Source organism: Sinohyriopsis cumingii, chromosome 12, assembly GCF_028554795.1.
Source record: "Sinohyriopsis cumingii isolate HCF-2022 chromosome 12, ASM2855479v2, whole genome shotgun sequence".
In the NCBI taxonomy this organism is placed as follows: domain Eukaryota; kingdom Metazoa; phylum Mollusca; class Bivalvia; order Unionida; family Unionidae; genus Sinohyriopsis; species Sinohyriopsis cumingii.
This window is the reverse complement of record NC_142972.1, coordinates 22,073,560-22,096,084: the sequence shown is the minus strand read 5'-3', so window position 1 is coordinate 22,096,084 and position 22,525 is coordinate 22,073,560. Positions and strand designations below refer to the sequence as shown.

Sequence of the window (22,525 nt, the reverse complement as noted above, 5' to 3'; positions counted from 1 at the left end):
ACAATAAAACATCCGATAATTAAAATCCTGAACACAAAGAAAGAAAAAAAACTTCCCTCTGCATAAATTTAGATTTCCATTTTGAATTTTAACAGATTCAAAAATATGTTCCAATACTCGTAGCTTTTTTATTTTTCAGTAATCTAGTGCATTTTATTACAAATATTAAATTTTTGTCAAACGGATGCTAGCGGAAAAAGATACATGGCAGTCACTTTTCCATTGCTAGTGGTGTCGATAGTTTGTCAGGAATTTGGTTAAAATTTTCCAAATGTGCTTTGATTGTAGGCTCAACATGCAGGCTGTGTCCATGTGTATGATACAGATGTCATGTATTAAATTTAGCTTCACCTAGGATGAAGTCTGATGAAGGTATAATTTATTGTTGATCTCATGTTAGTGGGAAAGCAAGAAATGGCAACTGCTTTTCCAGTGCCTGCATCATCGCCATGGCAATAGTTTTGTCAAGGTCTTGGTTAAATTTGCTTATATTTTGTAAAAACCCCTTAATAAATTCTCATTTAATCTAAAATGAGCCATTATGAAGTTGAGAAGATTCAGTCAGAATTCTTGCTTGCCTTTTGATCTTGGGGCCATATAGGAAAATTTGAGTTAAATTTGTTGTTAAAGTTATTTCATTTGCTTGTGTTTCTTAAACACCTTGGAAAATTTTGTCCATACATTGGTTGAATCATTATGAAGCTAAGGCAGTTCATTCTGTGATATAGTCCCTTGCCCCATTGACTTGGGGTCAAGGTCACAGTCATAGAAATTTGCATTTAGGTTTTGCTTAAAGTTTTTTCCATTCTCAGTTTACCTAAGACTCTTGATGGATTTTGTTCATGCATCAGATTAATTAGTATGAAATTAAAACAATTCACTCTACTGCATGATCATTCAGCTTTTGACTTTGATTTAGCATTGATTTGATGATGGGCTTGACTTTCTTGTTTTAATTAATATATTTGATAATGAATGCATTATTTACATACTAGAGAGAGTGTGTAGGTTGTATGCAGTCATTGTTAAATGTGTTTCAATTCACTGAGATACAACCAAAATTTAATGTTAAATACTTTCTGTTAGCCATAGTTGAATGCTTTTAAAAATGAAATCATGGGAACTGCAGAAAGATAATTAGAAGGCAAGATAAGTATAAAAATAATCAGGAGCTAAAGGAGTGTGTGCAGTCTCAGTATTATCACAAAAATAGAATATCAGAACTCACAATTTTATTAACAGCTAACATCATTTGAAAATATAAATTATCAAATTATTTAATTCATTTGAAAAAGAGTGGGTGAGGTCATGTACAACTGTGCTCATTCTGTTGGCTTGTTTTATTTGGAAGTGTATCTTATTCTTCAAAGAAAGCATGTATTTCTTTTCTTTCATTCAAATTGAATTTCCAGTCAATTTCTAATAGCTTGTATGACTAGATAACATATTGTCAAGTGTACAGTATCAGTTGTTATTTGCACTGAGCCACAGGGGGAGCATAGAACTCACATTTTTTTCTCAAGCCCCTACCATCACTGCTGTCTTGGGGTTGGAAGATATGAACATGGCTACATTTACAAAAATTAGAAATACCATTAAATTACCACATTTAAAAAACTGCTCAATAAAATTTGAGCGACTTTGACAAAAAGCAACATGACATGAAGTTCATTAAATTTTGTAGAAAAATTCCACATTTAATGTTGCCAATATTAGTGTTTAATTGGCATGTCATAAAAGTGACTAATGAATAAAACCATGTCATCCTGGGTTATATTCCATCATGATGTGTAGCCATATGATATGCATCCCATGATGTACAACATATGATATGCATCCCTGATGAATAAAGCCACAGATATCTGTCCCATGATGATGTACAGCAACATGATATCCATTTTGTGATGATGTACAGCCATATGATATGCATCCCATGATGTACAGCCATATGATATGCATTTCATGATGTACAGCTATATGATATGCATTTCATGATGTACAACTATATATGATATGCATCCCATGATGTACAGCCATATGATATGCATCCCATGATGTACAGCCATATGATATGCATTTCATGATATGCATCCCATGATGTACAGCCATGTGATATGCATTTCATGATGTACAACTATATATGATATGCATCCCATGATGTACAGCCATATGATATGCATTTCATGATGTACAGCTATATGATATGCATTTCATGATGTACAACTATATATGATATGCATGCCATGATGTACAGCCATATGATATGCATCCCATGATGTACAGCCATATGATATGCATTTCATGATGTACAACTATATATGATATGCATCCCATGATGTACAGCCATATGATATGCATTTCATGATGTACAGCCATATGATATGCATTTCATGATGTACAACTATATATGATATGCATCCCATGATGTACAGCCATATGATATGCATCCCATGATGTACAGCCATATGATATGCATTCCATGACGTACAGCCAATGTGTAAGTGCATCTCACAGTATTTTATTTTATCAGACTTTAATTAATTTCAAGATGATGATGTTTTTCTTAAATGTTGACAAATTTGTAGTTAAAATATGACTCTTCTGTGCAAAATTAACTTACAGAATCCTTATCAAGATACGAGAGTCCTATAGTCATTACCGTTTCTGTCTCTCCATCAGTTATTGTTCCCTCTTTTCATCCATTCACAATTCTTGTAAACAGCATTGCTTTGCAACCTTTGCAGATGATTGGATACTACATATTCAGTTAATGAATCACCCATTACATGTGGATATGCCTTTTAAAGATTTTGTTTTCTCTTTACGGTCCAAGTTTGACAGAATTATTATTATTTCTCCATCAATATTACATCTCCATAATAGTTCAAGAATCATTGATCATATTCTGGTTTGGTTTGGTTTGTAGATTATCTCAAAGCCATAGATGTCCATTTGATGTGTTTTGTCTCAGCTCCTTTTCTAATAGAGTTATGGGCCTTGGCAGTTATTTCTGAATATTCATTTGGGCTTTTGCTTATAGTCAACAGCAGCCCAAGAACTATTAAACATGTTCTGGTGCAATTTGGTATGAACATTGTCTCATTGACTTACATGGTCATTATGTTTAGTCTCATCTAGAACAGATATGGACCCTGATTTCTCATCTACCAGACTTCAGTCTCCACAAGATAACTTGAGCAATATTTGTTGGATCTCAACTAAATTTGTCATATGGTTTCAGATTGTTGAGACCTCGAGTGAGTTTGATTGAAAGTATTCCTCAGGATCATTCACAAGAGTTAGGGCTTCCCGATCGCCCATTGTCCTGACTTTGGATTCTGCAGCATAATTTTGCTAAGCTTTGTTGTTGTTCAGCCAATCTTGGCTTGCAACTTTACATTGATGAGACCTTGAATAAGCAGGATTACCAGTATTCTACATCAGCATTTAGAAGAGTTATGACCCCTGAATGTTTATGGTTGCTGTTGTTGTTGTTGTTGTGGGGTTTAACGCCATTTTTCCACACATGATAGGCTATACATGGTGGCCAGTATTAATGGTGGAGGAAGAACCCTGGAAAACCCTGGAAAGAAACACCAACCCACGAGAAGCTACCGGCAAGCTTTCTCACATACCCACACTGGCTGAATCCAAGACTTGAACTGGTGCAGACAGAGGTGAGATGGCAGCGATCCATAACAGAGAGCGCTTTAGACCACTCGGCCACTTGGGGCCCCTGAATGTTTATGGTCTTCAAACTTTGGTTTGGCAACAGGAGTACATCTGTTTAGGCCCTTCCAAGCAAATCATAGAGAAGAGGGGCTCTTTTGATGCGCACATCATTATTAGCTTTTGCTGTATTAGTTGGACATTTTAACCGAAAGGAAAATGGACACCTCTTAATCAGTGTGATCCAAATTTTTTTGTAGGTATATAACCTAGCTACAGATAAACTTATAAAGAACCTTATGACAGAGTACAAGAAGAGGAAAAATCAGCATGCCATGCCTAACTTTGTTAGAATGGCAAAGAAGAAGGAGACCAGCAAAGTGAAGAAAAGGTCATCCACATCTGGGGATCCAGTTGATGAGGTCATAGAACAGCAAAAAAAATCCTCAATAATGAAAGTAAGCCCCAGTCTCTGTCAAAAGCCTGTTTAACATTTCAATGCCAATGTTTTATATGGATCTAGTTTTATTTCTCAATTTCTTTGCAAAAACCAAAATTTTAAATAAAAATATAAACTTCTGTTTCACTGGTAATTTTTATTGGTTAATCTAATGACAATTTCAACTGAAGACATTTCAGTTTGTTTCATGGCAGAATAAGGTATGAAAATGGATATAAGAAGAATTTATTATAAACTTATATAGTGATGTTACGTAGATATATATTGAATTTATATGGTAATACTATATTAATTAAACATTTTGGCCAGTATGAAAGCCAACATGTTTGCCATCTTAATTTGGTCTTGTAGGTATTCCCCACCCTCTATAACTCACACAGAATGAAGTTCAAAAACATAAACAGCAGCATAACTGAGGGTATGAGTCAACAATGAGCTTCTGAAAAATTAAGAATGTGATTAATATTGATAGTGAGAGAGTGAGGGAAAATGGTTAAATATTTGTTTTATGTTCATATTGAGAATAACTGTCAACAAATAGCTTTCTCTAATAATGTTGTTCGCTTTTTTTTATAAATTACCTTTTTTCAAGGAAACCAATTTCTGAAAGATTATTAAAAACATTACTCCAAGGAATTTCAACACAGATCACATGTATACCTGCAAAAACATTGTGTATTTCATCACTGCTTTTTGCTTCGATACATTTTAGTATTACTGTCAATTTAGAACAAGACAAGATTCTTTTTTAAAACATGGTGGGCATTTATTGACATTTATTTCAATAAATAAAAACATTGAAATTCATCGATTTTGTATTCTGTTAGTAAAGTACTGATGCATTTATTTAGGTGCAAGTAATAGCAGACTTTGCTGATCCTTAAGCAAACTTCTAAGATTTAAGAATTTTAAGTTCACTACAAACTTTGAAACTCACTTAACCATAGTGAACCCTATAATAGGTGAATCCAAGCTTTTACAGCACATAACTTTTCGGGCACTAACTGCCATATTCTGTAAATAAATCAGCAATATAATGGTGTTTCATTCACCTGTTTTATTACAATTTTATTAACATTCATCAAATAAGTACCTGTTTTGGGTGTATTTTGTATTTTTTTTAAATTTCATCCATACATGAACTGGATCATAAGTTACATAGATGCACTAAAAGGAGGGATTTGAATAGTAAGGTTTCAGACAAGCTGATGTCATTTCCAAAATACCATCAGTTTTTCATGACCATGTGAAAATATTTAGAAATCAACCAGATATCAGTATAATCAGCTATATCTATCAGTGTGGGATACAAAAATCTCACTTAAGCAGACAGAATGGACCAATCAGCATATTGTGGGAGGTATACATACATGTTATGCCGCATTGGAATAGGTCAGAAGTCATTCAGGGTATAAAAGCACTAAGCTGAACAGGATATTCACTGGAAAGCATTTGAAAAATTATAAAAATTCCCAATAAATAAGAATTAGGTCTTATTTCACAGTAAACACAACCTGCCTGAAATTCAGCCTTTCTTAATTACAAACATAGACTCTTTTACCTTGCATGACCTTAAGCCATTAGACTAGTTTACATTGCATGACCTTTTAGTGCCTAAGGAAGAGGCATGGTGGTTGTTGTTGTTGTAGGGTTTAATGCCATTTTTCATCACAAGTATAACTGGTGGAGGAGGAACCCTGGAAAACCCCAGGAAGAACCACCAACCTGCAAGAAGCTACTGGCAAACTTTCTCATGTACCCACTTTAGCCAAACCTGAGACTCGAACCCATGCAGAGTTGAGATGACAGTGATCCGGAATGGTGAGTGCTTTAGACCACTCAGCCACTCAGGGCCCCTAGGCATTGTTGTAATTATGGTCTAAGTTGTATGTATGTATGTATGTATGTATGTATGTATGTATGTATGTATGCATGTATGTATGTATATGTATGTATGTATGTATGTATGTATGTATGTTGTATGTATGTATGTATGTATGTATATGCATCCTTGCTCCTATCCATAAATTACGACTGAATGTAGGATTTGTCTTTTCTTATTATATCATTTGATTAGCATATCACATTCTCTATCAAAAGGAGTCAACAAAAACTGACAGATTGCTGATACAAATGTTCAGCATCATCAGATGGAGCGTTAAAGAGCTAGTGCACAGCAAATGTCTTCAGTGGTTGCATATTCTTGAAGTCTAAGGTCCCCAAATATTTTAAAACTGCTATATCTGACTTACTTTGAATAGGTTTTGTCCATTGGTCTTGCATCTCACATTGCACGAACATGTCATGAACATATGTAAGGCTGCATATCTTGAGCTGAGACACATCAGCTCAATTCGCAAATATCTTTCAGCTGATGCCACTAAAACACTTGTGTGTTCATTAGTACTTTCAAGACTGGACTATTGTAACTCAATTCTGTCTGGTTCATCTCAATATCTACTCCAGAAACTTCAAAAAGTTCAAAACACAGCTGCTCGGATCATACTTAGAGTACCACGATCAGAACACACCTCCCCGCTGCTCTGTACCCTACACTGGCTATCCATTTGATCTAGAATCAAACACAAAATTTGTTCTCTGTGCTACGTTTCACTGTCGGACTCTAGTCCAACATACCTAACCGACCTCACCCATGTGTACACACCAGCAAGATACTTACGCTCCTCTTCTGACAATCGTATACTCATTATTGCCACTATGAAAACAAAGTCATATGGACAGCATTCTTTTGCATACCAGGGCCCAGCAACGTGGAATGAATTGCCCACTGAACTTAGACACAAAGACACAGTGATCACATTCAAGAGGGCTCTCAAAACTCACTTATTTTGACTGCAAGAACAAACTTAAAGACCTAATAATGTTTCCTACCTGAAATATTCTCAGCATGTTTTTTATTTTTTAATGTTTTTCTAATTTCATGGTGTTTGTTTTTGTAATAATATTATTATATGTTTTTTATCTTATAGGTGTTGTCTAATGTTGTAAAGCGCTTAGAACTTCTAAAGATTAGGTGCTATACAAAGTCCTCATTATTATTATTATTATTATTATTATTATTATCTTAAGATAAACAAATAAGTGTACTCAAAGTCACGCACTAAAACACACCCATCATTTCACTATAAAAACTATACAAATCATATTAGAGGATGAATAACTCAGTTATATAGTTTTTATTACATCTTATTCAAGATGAAAATACTGCCTGCTCCTCTGTCCATATTGCACACTTTGCATACTACACTATTAAAGAGGAAATACCAAGATTGTACCAAATTTCACATCTGGTCACATACGCTACATGTATATTTACACCAGTAAGGACTAAAATTGAAAACAGAGATAATTTCATTTAAAACAATAAATGTGGCAACTTGAAATGCATTGATTTGTTGTGTTGTGTTCTGAGATGTCATGCAGAGTTAGTTCTATCTGCATGTGTAAAGTATTTAAAGTATTCAGACCTTGAATGTGTGTAATTTAAATTACTCTTTGTTATCAATTAAAAGAGATTTGGCCTTTGATTGCCCATACTACTCACTTTTCTTTCTGCAATTTTAACATTACTAAAGCATAATGTATATCAACCAAAGTTTTTATGAACCTTTATTTGATGAGACCTTGAATTAAATAGGTTTCCAATATTCCATAGTATCATATACAAGAGTTATGGCCCCTAATTTCCCATATTTAAACTTTGCATTCCACAGCATAACATTACTAAGGAATATTGCATATCAGCCAGAGTTGTTATACATCTTCCTTTTGATGAAACCTTGAGTGAATTAAATTTCCAGCAAAGACTTGTGGTCCCTGAATGTTAATCTTCTCCAAACTTTGGTTCCCAGCAGAGTTTATAAGAACCCTTTGGTTCTAGCTCCAGTTTATCCTTTATTAATAATAATAGTTATTATTATTATTATTATTATTATTATTTGGTATTCATGCTCAAATAAAGCAGACTTACTTTAATTTTATAATCTATGTCCCAGACTCTTCAACTGTTCAAAAGTTTTAACCACTGATCTTTTCAAGCACTGAAAACTAGCCATATTTACAGTAAAACTTGTAGGAAAGCATCATGACAGCATGTGTATAATTATTAAGACAGATGATGTCATTAAGTGTCCATATGTAGGAGATATCGGTCCAGAATTGCTTTTTTTGTATGATTGCATCATTATTATTATTATTATTTGGTATTCATGCTTAAATAAAGCAGACTTACTTTAATTTTATAATCTATGTCCCAGACTCTTCAGCTGATCAAAAGTTTTAACCACTGATCTTTTCAAGCACTGAAAACTAGCCATATTTACAGTAAAACTTGTAGGAAAGCATCATGACAGCATGTGTATAATTATTAAGACAGATGATGTCATTAAGTGTCCATATGTAGGAGATATCGGTCCAGAATTGCTTTTTTTGTATGATCTTAGTATTTTGTCACAAATTTACAGGAATGAAAGAAACTTAGATTACTGACTCTGTTTATTTTTTATATAGGACAGTGAGGCCCACATCCAGTCCTGGACAGAGCTGTTGTGCAGCATCTTGGCTCTTTTCCAGCAGCTGCCTGATGAGAAATTCCAGACCCTGCTTCCAACAGTCTTCAACTGTGTGAATCACTTGATCTGCCATGCTGCAGACATGAGACTTCGAGAGGCACTTGCTAGTTGGCTTCACAGAGTGGGGCAGTTATATCATCTGAGTCCCTGTGAGGGAAAACTCCAGAATACTGCTCACAGCTGGACCACTGTAACTCCTTCTCATAGTACATAAACATGGTCATGTATTCAATAGATGCTCAAAACTGGAGCAGTGCATCTCAGAATTCAATATGCTGTTATTAATCTGATGTAGACCTTAAAAAATACAGATCAGCCTGTCATATAAACAAGTTCAGCTTCTGTAAGTTGTCTTATTGATGGCTGTTCCTGTAAAACATAATTGGGACCCAGGAAAGGCTCTTCTCATGTGGAACAGTTGCCCATAAATGCAGTTTAAATTTTTTATCATTTTCATATGAGATCTAAGTGATCAGAGTACCCAGGCATATATTTTTAACAAAGTTCATTTGCTATGTACCTAGTATGTTTAAATGGATCAGCTCTGATGGCCTATTTATATATTTTTTGCTTTATATTTTAAAGCAAACATTGAATATATGGAAACCAGACAGACAAGACTGGATTAGGTTTAGAAATACATTTTTATTTTAAAGTCATTTTTTATTAGAGACTTTTTATGGTTTCTTTACAGAGATTTCTTGATACAAAGTTTTATCTGACAAAATAAAAATCATAAAAACCAAACATTTGACAAAATATCTTTTCTGCAAACAGTTATGATAGAAGTAAAATTTTTTGAAATGGTACCATATTCTGTTTACAAAGCTTTTTACCTAAAACAATTTTTCAGATTCTGAGTATGTCTTGAAGTGTTAATCTAGCATGTGAATTCTCCAAGAGCTATCATTTGCATTAATTCTGTGATACTTTCTGCTAATTGGGCAAAAATAATTTCTGTTATTAAGGCAAAAGTTATTGTTATTCAGTATTTGGTATATATGTAACTGCTAGTTCAGTTTATTTTGAAGAATGGATAGGGCTAATGCTTATCACATAACCACTTTGGTCCTAATTTTAACTTATGTTGGTAAAGTATTGTATTTTAATAACTGTTTTTGTTGTGATATTTGTGTTAATCTATAAATATATATTTTCTCATACATAGTTTTATGATGTGGCAGTAGTTAGCTTTTGGACCTCTTTAGTGAAATCCTTTATTGTTAGCTTTTGGACTTTTTTTTATGAAATCCTCCTCTAGTTTTTGTTATGCCAAAATGAAAATAATGCATAATAGACCAAGAGTTGCATACATGTCCTTGGACAGTTTTCTGTTATGCTAGAAACTGATGCACATTCTTCCCCCAGATAAATCTGAGCCAGAAAAATTGAGACTCAATTTCATCAACAAATCTAATTTCTTTTGAAATCTGGTGATGTTGAGACAGTAGTTAGGACAGTTCTGATGGCAGTGAAATTATTTTCATTAACATCATTAACATTTCATACTAGATATTTTGAAAGAGATCTTATTTTACATTTTTACAGATGAAATCTAGTTTTCCTTGGTAACAGATGAATACTTCATACTGAAATAAAAATAGGCAAAGTGTCAGTTTAGCTATAAGTGTAAATCTGACTTATTATTTCTTCACAAGGATGGCTAAAAATAACCAAGTTACCAGATGAAGCTAAAAGTTGTTCCTTTGGGCATTCACTGCACATTTTATTTTATCCTGGAATGCTACCAGATTGTTTAATTAAAAGTATTACCTGTATAATGCTGGGCACTGCCATTAGTTTTCTTTTGTATTAATAATATAATTCTATTGTTACATGCCCTTTTGCAGAGTAGTGTGATTATATTAATATTTCTCTTTATCTTAAGATCTATTTAATTGTTATTGTTATTATTAACTTTTATTTCTTGTCATGTATACAGTTTACATTAATTCATGTTGATAGTTTATCACAATTTTAGTATATTAATCAATCTGACATAGGATAAACTTTTTTATTTTTTATTCTCTATTTTTTACTCATTTTTTGAGGTCGTATATTGATGAAATCCATAATTCGTATGTATAATTATCATGTAACGTATAACAATATTATATTAGGATCTGCAATCCCTTAACTTTTAGAGTCCCTGTGTAATCAAACAACATATAATATTCTTATATAAGGATCTATAAGGCCTTACTCTTTAGAGTGCCTGTATAGTTATCTTACAATATACACCTCTCCCTTGATAACTCATGCACAACGGGGTCCACAAACATAGACTGCACTATAAGTGAGGTGCCGGTTACTGAGGGACCTCCAAAAATTTTAAACAATTGCTTTGACATCGAGAAAATTGGGGGGGGAGTGACATTAGGGAACTGGGCTGTTTATTGACTGAATCCTCTTCTTACACTCACATTGATTATAATTTTTAATAACATGCTTTTTCTAATGAAGTTATTCATTATTCTGTTTAAATAACATTTATTTTAAAAATATCCAACGTATGAAAGATCATTCCAACTGGTTTCAACAACCTATCACGATAGGCTATACATGGCGGCCAGTATTAATGGTGGAGGAAGAACCCAGGGAAAACCCTGGAAAGAACCACCAACCCACGAGAAGCTACTGGCAAGCTTTCTCACATACCCACATTGGCTGAATCCGAGATTCAAACCCATGCAGACAGAGGTGAGATGGCAGTGATCCGTAACGGAAAGCGCGTTAGACCACTCGGCCACTCAGGGCCCCCAAATGAAGTGAGTTCACCTGACATACGACCGGGGCCGCTAGATTTTAAGTTTGTAGGATTTTCGCGCCTTTTAACTTTTCTTTTATTCCACCTCTTTTATTTGATTGAAAAGACATAATAAAAATGATAATACAAAGGAGGCCAGCTTTTAATTCAGTGCAAAAATACAACAAATACTTCTGGAAGTCAGTTCTCAAAACACAGCACTTAATTAGGTTCTCAGAGAAACACTCGCGGTCAGCTGTTACAATAGATTGATGCATTTTACATTTGATTACAAGAGGACACATTGCATTTATGACGATTACACTTAAAAGGAACTGAAAGATAGAACTGGAACACAAATTTCAATTGATAAAAAAGTTATTTAATTTGTATTTATTTAAGTACTGCCTCCACTCGGCGTGAGTGACATTTTCATTGATCAAAATTTCCTTACATATCATTAATTGTGGTGCGCTAGGAACGTCATTGGGAAAGAAAATTTTAAAAATTGTATGACCTATTTTTTAATTTGATATTTCATAGTGTTGATTAAAATTTCCAGATGTTATTTACCATTTTCGATGATAAAACAAGCAATGCCTCAGAGTTTCCATTACCAATTTTGATTGCGATTTTCTTCAAGTTCAACAAATAGGGATCAGTATTTGGGGTATTTTCTGGTTAAAAAAATGGGATCCATGCCTGACCCCGCATTATAAGCGGGTTCACGAGTTATCAGGGCATGAGTTATCAAGAGAGTGGTGTATAACCGTCTTATATAAGGATTTTTGGGCCTTATTCTTTAGAGTCCTTGTATAGTTATCATACAATATATATTAATCTTATATTTGGATCTATAAGGCCTTTATGAGGCCTTACACTTTTGATAATGATGCTGTCTGATCAGTATTTGTATCCCTGAGATCCTGTGTCTCATTTGGTTGTAAGTACTGTCTGATGAATTCAATTGATGTACTGTCTGACATGCATCTTATTATCCACACAGCATTAATTTGAAATTGTACTGTTATATCAGTGCATGATGACTGGCATATATTAACATTTCCCATTTAAAATGCCTATCATAAGGTGGAGTGATGTTATGGTATTACCTGCCCATTCATCCATCTCTCTATCCATCTGTTCCCAATTTCATTTATATACAATTGCTTAAGGTCTCCACCATCTACATTTACCAAACTTTGTGCATAGCTTACACTTGTGTTAAGGAAGAAAATTATATATTTCAAGGTCAGCAAGGCTCAAGTTAAGGTCACTGGACTGAAGGAATAAAAATGGTTTTTGCACAATAACATTAGTTCTGTTATCACATACCTAGACCAAACTTTGTGGACGGCTCACACTTTGGGTATGAAAGAAGCCTATTGATTTGGGGATCAAGAGGTCAAAGGTCAAGATCACTGACTGGAAGCAGAAACATGCTTTTTTGCATAATGACTTTAGTTCTTGTTTTGTTATAGAGAAAGTTCCTCATCCAAACTTTGTGGATGACTTGCACAATGAATAATAAAGAAGCCTATTTAGAGGGGACGATCTAAAGTAATGGTAAGTCTGATAAGTATATAATGGTTTCTGCACAACAAGTTTTGTTCAAGGCTACATACTTTGACCTTATACCTTAACTAAAGATCTATATGATTGAGACCCATTGGTCAGTAATCTCCAGAGTCAGCCATGACCAGCTATTGCCTATGTAGAGGACTATTAACACTGGGTGGGCTCATAATATACCATTCATGGTCTTTGTCTAAGAAATAGGTCTGAAATTTATTACTATGCTGATACACCATTTGTTTATAAGAAACAGGATGAGAGTTAGAGAAATAATGCATGTTCCCTCATTTCCATTCATTGTTGAGCACCATAGGACACCACTCCTTTGATAACTCATGCCCAGATAACTCGTGAACCCAATGCAGGATCAGGTGTGAATCCCATATTTTTTTTGCTAGAAAATACGCCCAACACTATGGCCCCTATTTATTGAACATGAAGAATATCACAGTCAAACTTGGTAAATGAAAATTTGATATATCACTCATTTTTTTGTCATAAATGAAATTCTCATTTTTAAAACACAACAATAAATAAATACAAATTAAATATGTTTTGTCAAGTGAAATTTGTGTTTTAGTTCCATCTTTTCAATCATTTTCAGTGCATTCATCGTAAATGCAATATGACTGCCTGTATCCAAATGTGAAAAATGTAATTCTGACATCACAGCTATGTCTGCAAGCATTTCTTTGAGAACCTAATTAAGTGCCTACCATGTTTGATTGCTGACTAGAAGAAGCATTTGTTGTATTGTTAAACTCAGTTGCTTTATATTATAGTTAATTACTTCTTTTGTATCAAAGCTGATAAAGGGGATGTAATTTTTAAAAATAGTTAGAAGGCATGCAAATACTACCTGCACAAGATCTAGGAGTCACGATTGTGTAGAGTCAACTCATTTCATATGATCAATGAAATGCTGTTATAAATATTATGTAAGTAATATAATTAAACTACCTTAAATTAGCCTACTAATTCGCAGTTGTGATCAAAGATAGCAAGGCCACCAAGTGAAATGAGTATTTGATGAATAAAAAGCATTGCTTCATAGATACAGTTCATCTTGGAGAGGTGAATTCCAGAGTTTTTAGTGAAAATAATTCATGAATTGGCACTCAGAGATTTCCTTTTAAATGAGAAGTTCTGCTATTACTTGCAATTAAATCACTGCATCAGTATTTTATAGAACCAGTTTGTGAAAATGAAATTTCATTGTTAACGTGAAAAAAGGAAACATGTTTTGTTGTGAATCAGTAACAAAAATAGTGACATAATACAGAGTGTTTTTGTGTACATGTGATGGTTGTTGAAATCTTTTGGAGTAATGTTGTTAATGATCTTTCAGAAGTTGGGTATTTTGAAAATAAAGGTAATTTGTACCCCAAAAAATCAAACAAAAAAAGTTCTTTCTTGATAATTATTCCCAGTGCAATTACAAAACAAGTATTCAACCATTAAACAGCCCTATTACTCCACCACTTTGCTGGTTTTCTTGGTGCCCAGCTTGGATGGCATCCCATTCTTAATTTGTTGTGGTTCCTGCATAATTCATTCCCTTATAGTGCATGTTTCTGGACCCATTGTGCACCAGGTATTGTAGGAGAGGTGTGTCATTATATTTTTTTGTGCTTAGAATGAAAGGGAAACAAATTCTTATTTTTTATGTGACTTGTATGATTACATACCAAAATTTTATTCAAATGAACTGAGCAGTTTTTAAAATATGGTCAGTTAATTTCAGATATTTATGTGACTAGTATTATATGAAAATCACTTTGATGGTTATGGTTGTGATGCCACTAAGTCACATCTGGCCTGTATCTGATACATCAGTCTGCTGATTCACTTTTGCCATTAAATTCATTTTGGGAGTGTTTTAAAATAATTACACAGAATACTTAACAATGTTAAGCAATACAGATTAATAATGGGGATGAATTTAAACCATGGATGTACACATGAAACCAATTTTTAAGACTGCCATATTTAGGCAACCTTCTCCAGTAACCTACAGCTTTTCTTATGGCAAGATAACTATAAATGTTTTTGGGTTTTTTTTGTTTTTCTACACCTTATCAAGAAACTCCAGAGTACTGCTAAGACATGTAAATTTTCATATCGAAAATTAAATTAAATCAAAACTTTCTAACAACTATCAAAACTTTTAATCACTTTCCACCAGTCATTTTGTTGAATAACCATAATGAACTAAGCAAAATCATAAATACTGACAAATACAGCTTTCAGAGGTAAAGAGCCTACAAATGTGATGACCGCCTGAGCATCAGGAAAGTTCGCAACTGCAGAAAAAAATCATGAAATTATATATTGTAAAAGTGCAAACCAGCTAAATTTCATTAAATTCTGATTTTTTATATACCTCACATTTAATAAATTGCTTTTTTCTTCTAATAAGTCTTCCAATTTTATTACTGTATGGTATTTATGTCAGCTCAAGACATCTTTTGTGCTATCTGTTTCATTGATTAATTAGTAATATTTCATCAGTCTGGATTGTAGATGTATGGATTCAGATTGAATGTTAATAGTGTCATTGATCAGATCAGTGCTTTTTGTGCAATTTATTCATTTTACATGAAAGATTGCCTCTTATAATTACATGTATATTATTTTACATATACTTTTTGTATATATTATAGAATGACATTTCATTTAGGAATATACATATATACATATATATATATATATATATATATATATATATATATATATATATATATATATATATATATATATATATATATATACACACATACATACATACATATATATATATATATGTGAGTGTGGCTATATAGCCAAGTGATTTTCATATTGTGCATGTTTAAAAATTTTAAATTCAAGACTGATTACCATATATACCAGTAAGCATAAATAATATATATTCAAAATGGTTGGCATGTTATGCAAATATAAATCTAACTACCTGAAATTTAAAGATTGAAATGAGTTGTTACCTTTTCTAAGTAGATGGTACAGTATAGTTTGGACTTGCACTGAGTTGTATATGAATTAGTCATGTGACTCTTGATAAATGAACAAAATATGCATATGCTGTATTTACATGTACATATTATGTAATTGGAGTTGGTGCAAGCATATTTTCCATTTGTTATCAATAGATAATTGGCTTTCAGTATTTCTTTTTCGTGTCACCTAAAAAGACCATAACTGACAAACAGAAATCTGTGAACTGTCAGTATGAACCATCATAAATGGATTCATAATGGGCAAAAAATTGATGCAAAGAAATCCATATATTCAGCTGTGGAATAATGTCAGTTTGCTGATTTTCAAGGGTATCACTTTTTATGTAATTCCTGGTTACTAGAAACTGTGAATTTACCATATATCCTCATTTATAAGATGAGTCCAACTGCAACACTTGATATAGATGAGTTGACATACAATACTCACAAATTTGTGTTTGGGCAAAGTTAGAATTGCTTCCCTTTTAACATCTGTACATGTGTATAGAACATAATCAAATGTAAACAAACTAAAGCTTCTTAGCTAGAATTACTCATAAACCACTGGAGCCAAATCCATACAGTGGTTAATTCCTCAAGATGGTGATTTGATTTTAGCATACATATCTTTGTTGATAGCAGTGACCATGTACAACTCATTGTTACCCAGTAGGCAAAATAAACACATTTGGTACACAGAAGTCACACTGTTGCAGAACACTACACCCAAATTTGAAGGGGAAAAAACTAATAAAAAAAGACCAAGGACCAAAAAAATGTGCATTTACTTTAGATCTTCAAGAGTTTGGGGTTTTTAGTTTATTTTAAATATATCAATATAAATTATGAAGAATAATCCAGAGATCAGCTAAATACAAAAATGTGAGAGTTGTCAACAGTGTGTGATTTTAATAAGAAATTAGGCTTTACCCCAGGATGTCACTGTGATGTCAGTCCCTTTCATATAGTGCAATTTTCTGGTCACAATGTGCTAATTACTTGTTTTATCATATCAATGGACCAATCCTCGGCAGATGTAATGCGCCATCAAGTCTGCTGAGACAACCAGAATGAATACATTCAAAAGAGGTATCAAAAGTTATAACAAATCAGAAAACGTTGTTGTATTTATTTTTTAAATGTACTTGAAAGTGTGTCTTTTTCCATCTTGAATATGTTATTGCTGCAGTTTAGTATTATCTTTCCATGCATTACTAGTTTTCTCTCCTAATTTTTTACTTTCAGAAATTATACAGTAGAATTTCACCCAGCGTCAGTATTTTATGCCACTGTTCTGTTATTAAAAATAATTATCAACTGACTTGATCCAGCCCTCAAACAAGTGTTGGGAAATTATCAAAAAAGAGTAGTTGTTAATACATTTTCTTTTTTAAATAGGGCCTATTTTATTTATATTTAATTTTAAAGGTCAGATATGTGTTGAAAATATATTGACATGCAATGACATTGAAAAGCACATGGTGTAAAGGATTGTGTACTGTTTGTAATGCACGTGTTGTGAGGGACTGATGTACTGTCTGTAGTACACATGGTGTAAGGGACTGGTGTACTGTCTGTAGTATACATGATGTAAGGGACAGGTGTACTGTATGTTGTACACATGGTGTAAGGGACAGGTGTACTGTATGTAGTACACATGGTGTAAGGGACAGGTTTACTGTATGTAATACACATAATGTAAGGGACTGATGTACTGTCTTGTAGTACACACAGTATGAGGGACTGGTGTAATGACCCCAGTACACATGATGTAAAGGATGTATACTGTCTGTAGTACACATGGTGTAAGGAACTGTGTACTGATTGTTGTATACACACTTGGGAATCATTCAGTTATAGGGTTTTGTTAAGGGAAAAAGTTTCACACACTTTTCATCTTGTGTCTTGTGTCTATATTTTATCAATTGGGTAAACATAATGACCAATCAGTTGATTGAGATGATTATGGGCTCGCTATGTCAAATGTCTGACGTAAATTTAGCAAATGGTCATTTGAGCTCATTTTTTTATCAAGTTCTGACAATACTCTTGTTTGGATTTCATGTGTTTGTGTGTGTGTGTATATATATATATATATATAAAAATAAAGAGAAACAGACAGACAGAATACATAGCATTTCAGCATTCTTCATGTATAAAAAGTTTTATTTCTATTTGCAAAATGTATTGTCCATGTTTTTGAGCATTAATCGTTCAATAATATATAGATGTTTTTAAAAAAATTTACATTTCAAATCAAACTGATAGATGAATCACAAGGTTTGGGTCTTTTAATTTTAAATATTGATTCCTACAAATCTGAGATATTATCTGGAACTCACAATAAACAGCTGCTACATACATGCTTTAGAACACTTTTAAAAAAATGTGTAACTTGTTTTATGCTTTGGATGGTGACTGTAGTATAAACACTGTATTAGATTAGAATGTTGGTTAAGAAAGCGAAGTGTCAAATGCAGTCTGACTAACATCTGTTTCATACTCAGAAAGATGATAGTTTTCACAATGACATAATATACTTATTAGGTTATTATTTAAAACTTTTGAAAAATAAAGACTTTTATATAATTAATTGCTGGAATTACATTTGTGTAAACTTAATTGTTAAAATTACATTTTATGATTTAAATATTAATTACAGGTGTTGCCACATCACAAACTACATATGGATATGCTCTCCTGTTTCTATATACATAATACATTTTCTCATAAATGTGCTTACTATTACATTGGACTTTTTTACAGTCAGTATTAGTACTTTGAATCCTCAATTTTGGAGAATTTTGTTGATGTGGATAGTGATGTTATCATTCATCAGTTCTGTGCACCAAAGCATTTCACTGTTTTTACTATTTAAACTGAACAAACAACATAAAATTCAAAGATGGTCTACATTCTCTGAGTGAAAGCTGATGAATAGTTCAGTTTTCTTTAAAACATTTCCAAGAAGACTGTAGGGCTTTTGTTATTGTGTGAATTTTGAAACTATGTATAAATTTTTTTAATAATACAATTTGTTTCGGTGATATACCAACTGTTAACTTCTCCAGAATATTTGGGGGAGGAGCATGTCAATCATTTATCAGATGTCCTTTGATAGTCCCAATTGTTAGACTGTGGTAAAATGGTATTGGAAACACTAATAGGTTATACAAATGTCCAGTCGGACTGTCAGAAATTAATTACTTGGAGTTGTGTATCTTTTATAGGTATAATATAAATACATGTATCATTTTGAATGTAATTTCGGTGCTGATTATATTGGAGGGATAAGGTAATGGCATTATTTAAATTCTTTTTAAACATGGCAATGAATGTATATGATACCCTTGTCACTTTATTAAGATGGATAATTCTTCTTGTATGACTTAGAGACTTAAGTTATAGATTTAATACCCACTCCCCTCACCTGCCCCAGTCTGTTTTTCTGGTGGAGGTTTGCATTGATATAGTTTAATTTACTTGTATATATGTCAGTTACAATTAGCATTTAATTTTCTTTATTCTTTGTTGATGGTAGCTCACATCAGAGGTGCAATATTTCTCTGTGATCTGAGATTAGAAATAAAAATTTAATTTAATTCACAATTTTTCTAGTTATGAACAGTTCTTATATTTGCCTTCTTATGGTGCAGTATGTCATATCATTGCCCTCTCCATATGTGTCTGTTTGCCCACTATGGCAGCCATGTTGAAAATCTTATTATCACTACTCCTAAACAGAAAATCAGCATGGGGTTTTCACAGGAAGACTTGTTATGGTGTCTAATTGGTCCTGAATGAAAATTGTGCCAATCTGACCACAAATATGGCAGCCATGGTGACCAGCTTAAAAACATTGTTATTGCTTCTCTTTTGTGGACTAATGGTCATATCACTCCTGAACGGAAAATCATAGCAATATTTCGAAATATGGTGGGGAAAAAATTCATAATCCCATATTAATTTAAATTACATACTGCATAATCAACATTTTGAACTGTTCTTGTCCTGTCAAAGTTAATTGTTAATCGAGTTAAAGGTACTCTACTGCTTGTGATTGTAAGCATGTGTAGGCAGGTGCAATTTGATTACAGTCGTACTTCTCATCCGTATACCGTAAATTTTGTATCAACAATATGTATTTTCCAGTATTCAAAGTTTAAAACGTCCTGTCCTTCTAAGGCCACTCTACTAATTGAATTAAATAGATACTATATTTTTAATGACAAGCACAGAGACAAGGCAAACGTTTCAAATTCTTTTCTTTTTTTATTTCAGTTTTACTTAACTTTATTATCAGCAGTAAATAGTCGACGTCCTCTTGTCTAGACCCAATTTAGGACCTGTACAAAAGTCCATATAATTAACAATTTTGGTCTGAAAGTTTATTGATGACATTTAAGGTGCCGAGCAACAAAGTGTTTCCAACCCATGGAAGAACAACAGTAATGTCGACTTTGCCGTGGGCCGACTCCATTATGGGCCGAGATCTCCACTTACCGTTGTTTTCACCAGAAGACTTATTATGGTGTATATTTGGCCAGTAATGAAATCGATGCCCATCTTATATCTAATATATATCTTAAAAACCTATGTATATCTTAAAACCCTTGTTATCACTACTTATTCTGAATGATGGTCGTATCACCATGGGCTTTTCACCAGAAGACTTATGTTTTCCAGTTGGTCCTACTCGAAAATGATGCTAATGTTACATCCAATATGGCTGCCATTACGGCCATCTCTAAAATCTTGTTATCGCTAATCTTCCTAAACGGATGGTCATATCGACATGGGGTTTGCACCAAACGACTTGTTATTATGTCTAGCTGATCTTTAATGAAAATGGTGACAGTTTTACAACCAATATTTCACCAATGGCAGCTATCTTTAATAGCTTGTTATCACTGAAAGATCATTTCAACACTCAGCAGTTTAAAAGAAGAAATGGTCTTATGGATTCCTGGAAATTATCTTCGGAAAGTTGAGGTCCAGTCCCTTCTAGGGACTCTTGTTAGCTCAACTGGCTGTTAGGCTAAGTGAACTTATGGTACATCCCTGCATCTATGATGCATCGTGTTTGTCCATTATCCATCCGTCAACAAATTATTGTTACCACTCTAAAGGGCATATTCCTGATCCTTATTTTTATCAAGCTTGGAATATAGGCTTACATCACCAAGACCAAAGATAAGGTAGAGAATAGGCGAAATCTGTGCATATTAATGCAGTGATATTACCTCAGAGTAGTTGAGCATGTTACCGTTCTGGAGTTAATTTTTCTGATCCGATTTCGATCAAATTTAAAAAATATACTTTTATCATCAAGATCTTGGTTGAGTTTAATAATGAACACGATTTACTCATATTAATGAGGTAATCTTGCATCTAATTAACTAAACTTTTGCGGATGGGGGCGAATTTTTATTCGATTTTGATCCAACTTATAATATAGGTCTCAGGTGAATTAGATAATGAGCTAGATATACGCATAGTAAAGATGTGATTGTTTTTGATTGACTGGTTTCTTATTACTTTGGATGACATATTTCTGGTCTGATTTTAAACAAACGTGGGAATATAGGCTCATATCATTGAGCTCTTTGAAAAGTTAGATAATGAGAGATCCACAATCTATCCATATTAATGAGGAGATCTTGCTTCTGATTGACTGAGCTTGCTACTATTCTGGAGTCCATGTTTCTGATCCTAGTATGATCCAACTTGAACTATGGTCTTATATCACCAAGAACTTGGATGAGATTGATAATCAGTATTTAATCTCAAAGGAACCTTTACAGACACGTATATATTTCCACTTAAACAGGATTGAGAAAATCGTTTACCTTGTGTCAAACAGTACCTTAAATCAGAGCAATCTGTCTTTGATATTTGTGTAAACGTTAGACGAAGAAATACAGAGTAGCTTTCTTTACAGTATCTTGAAGTTGAAAGATATGTAAACATATTATACTTGTGCTGCTACACTTGAATTAAGTGGCAAGAAAACTGCTGGAATATCGATGCAAACAGTGTAATTTATTTGTTCTGATGTATTACATGATCAGAGAATAAACAAGTAAATATGGATATAATTTATCATTAAAATAAAATTTACCTGTTACTTGCTAACGAGCACCGTCACCTTCCTTAAATCTCTTGATTAGGATATTCCAAGGCATATATACCTGACATGCACTGACTACCTTTCTCTTAAATTCGCTTTTTTTATTTGATCAATTAATAAAGGCTAAATTCCGTTTGAAATCTGCCTTCATGCTGCAGGTGTACTACCTAAAGGTTTATCTAAACCTATCCTTCAGACATGTTCATGCACCTGAAAGTATAGAACAATATTTAAAAAATAAAAAGTTCTATTTATTTTCCATCCGGTGAAACTATCTAGACTTTATTTATAAGCCATGTGGCTCTTTTATAAGCCGCAAACAAACTGATACAACTTCGGCTTCAGTTTCATAAGCCGCAA

At 33.2% G+C, this 22,525-nt stretch overlaps 1 protein-coding gene across 1 annotated transcript in view; it reads left to right on the top strand.

The window, feature by feature from the left end:
* The window catches only part of LOC149786089 (brefeldin A-inhibited guanine nucleotide-exchange protein 3-like), a 142,521-nt gene extending 122,884 nt beyond the window's left edge, over positions 1 to 19,637 (top strand). The window contains exons 36-37 of the mRNA XM_089978114.1: positions 3,930 to 4,127; positions 8,660 to 19,637. Coding sequence (XP_089834240.1) covers positions 3,930 to 4,127; positions 8,660 to 8,935 — 474 coding nt within the window. The 3' untranslated portion in view covers positions 8,936 to 19,637. The remainder of the gene's footprint in view (positions 1 to 3,929; positions 4,128 to 8,659) is intronic.
* Positions 19,638 to 22,525: the final 2,888 nt, after the last annotated feature.